General features: G+C 42.8%; 1 protein-coding gene across 1 annotated transcript in view; it reads left to right on the top strand.

Moving 5' to 3' along the window:
• Positions 1–1,722, top strand: part of LOC101851768 (transmembrane protein 45B) — a gene marked incomplete in the record, with an annotated part of 24,102 nt that overhangs the window by 15,635 nt on the left and 6,745 nt on the right. The window contains 1 exon segment of the mRNA XM_013088632.1: positions 745–1,655. Within this exon segment, the coding sequence (XP_012944086.1) occupies positions 1,385–1,655 (271 nt within the window).

Raw genomic sequence — 1,722 nt, 5'->3', positions numbered from 1 at the left:
CACACACACACACACACACACACACACACACACACACACACACACACAGCCATACATACCGACACACATGAATACACACAAGTACACAATAATGCACAAACACGTACACATTCACGGATTTCCAAATAACAATATCCTTTATCAAATATCATGACATTTGTAAGAAAAAGGCAATGGTATAGGTAAGAATGATTTCATAAGAGAAATAGTATAGCTAGAGACAGGCGACTTTTCAATCTCACTGAACTGAAACGCGCCCTCCCTCACCCCCACCCCACTCCGGATCATTATTTGACTTTGACTTTTATCTTGAATTACAATTTAGTTTGATTTTGTGCAACTTTTCCTCTGTTATTACTATTGTTTCCTGAGTATCTAAGCAACATGCCAATATGTTAACAAACCTTTAGAGAAGGAGGAGGCGTCGGAGGAGAGGGGGGAGGAGGAAGGGGAGAAGCAGGATATGAAGGAGGATGAGCCGAGGCGGGAACAGGAGTTGGAAGAAGAGGAGGAGGAAGGAGAGAATAAACAGTAGTGGGAGGAGCAGGATTTAGGAACAGGGGCAACATAAGGAGGTGGATAAACAACATAAGAGAAGGAGGAGAAGGAGGAGGAGGAGGAGATATCATATAGGAAAACTGGAATGAGAAGCGGAAAGTAGAGTCAATAATGTGGTTGAATGCAAATTGAACATAACATTTTGTGTTTGTTTATTAACCCATATCCTTTTCTTATTTGTTTCAGAACTGCTTCGTGCACCTTATGGCAACCAGTGTAATGTTGTTCCTCGGTATACAGTATACGATGACACCATAATCTATTAACTCTTCAAGAACTGAACAACTAAATCCCTTCTCTGTTGGAGGTGTGGCCCTGTTCTTCTGATTGTACAACTTCTCTACAACTACATTTTCTGTGGTAGAGACACAGCGTCCGTTACAACTAACAGGCAAAGAAGGAAATGATGAGGAAAGAGTTCATACACACCACATTTTGGGACATCAGCAAAAACAACAACAACAACAACAACAACAACAACAACAACAACAACAACAACAGAAGCTGCAGCAGTATCTATATGAACCAGGAATACATGATTTGACCGAAAGTTTCAGCAAACTTGATGGGAGGAGGCGGAGGACGCAGAAAGGAAATCAACGCAATCACGTTTATCTTCTGGCTATTTTAGTAGAAGGGTCACGGTAGACTTGTGTCGAAACTGACAAAAGCAGGCAACCTGTCCATGGTTTATTATCTAACAAGACTTACGATTTGTTGGTTCAAGTGGCCTGCAACTTAAAGAACATCAGCCGCACTTGGATTTTCGGTGACGAATTTGCTTCTTCCTTGTGAGAAAAGCGAACAACTAGAACAGAAAAAAGAGATGGGAGATTTAAAAGGACACGCCCTTCCGGGTTCGTTATTCCTCTTTTTCGGATTCTGGTGGGCATTCCAAGGTTTGCGCCGCTACTTCATGAGTCGCAAAGACGGTCTGCAGTATAGAGCCACGGCCGCCTTTAATGTGACGTGTGTTTGTTGTAAGAACCCAAGGTATAAGAATTGGCCAGTAGAGGGTTTTTTCAAAATTGCCTTATCATCTTTTGGACTCTTGCTGGAACTCTTTGCCCATCTACCAGTGCCTCCCATGCCAATAGGTAAGTAAGGTTTGGGGTGGGGGGATGGATAATGCCCCCCCCAACCCCTCTCTCTTTGTCTCTCTCT

Source organism: Aplysia californica, unplaced genomic scaffold (assembly GCF_000002075.1).
Source record: "Aplysia californica isolate F4 #8 unplaced genomic scaffold, AplCal3.0 scaffold00777, whole genome shotgun sequence".
NCBI lineage: Eukaryota > Metazoa > Mollusca > Gastropoda > Aplysiida > Aplysiidae > Aplysia > Aplysia californica.
Note: the sequence above shows the minus strand (reverse complement) of the source record. Positions and strands in the feature narration are given on the sequence as shown.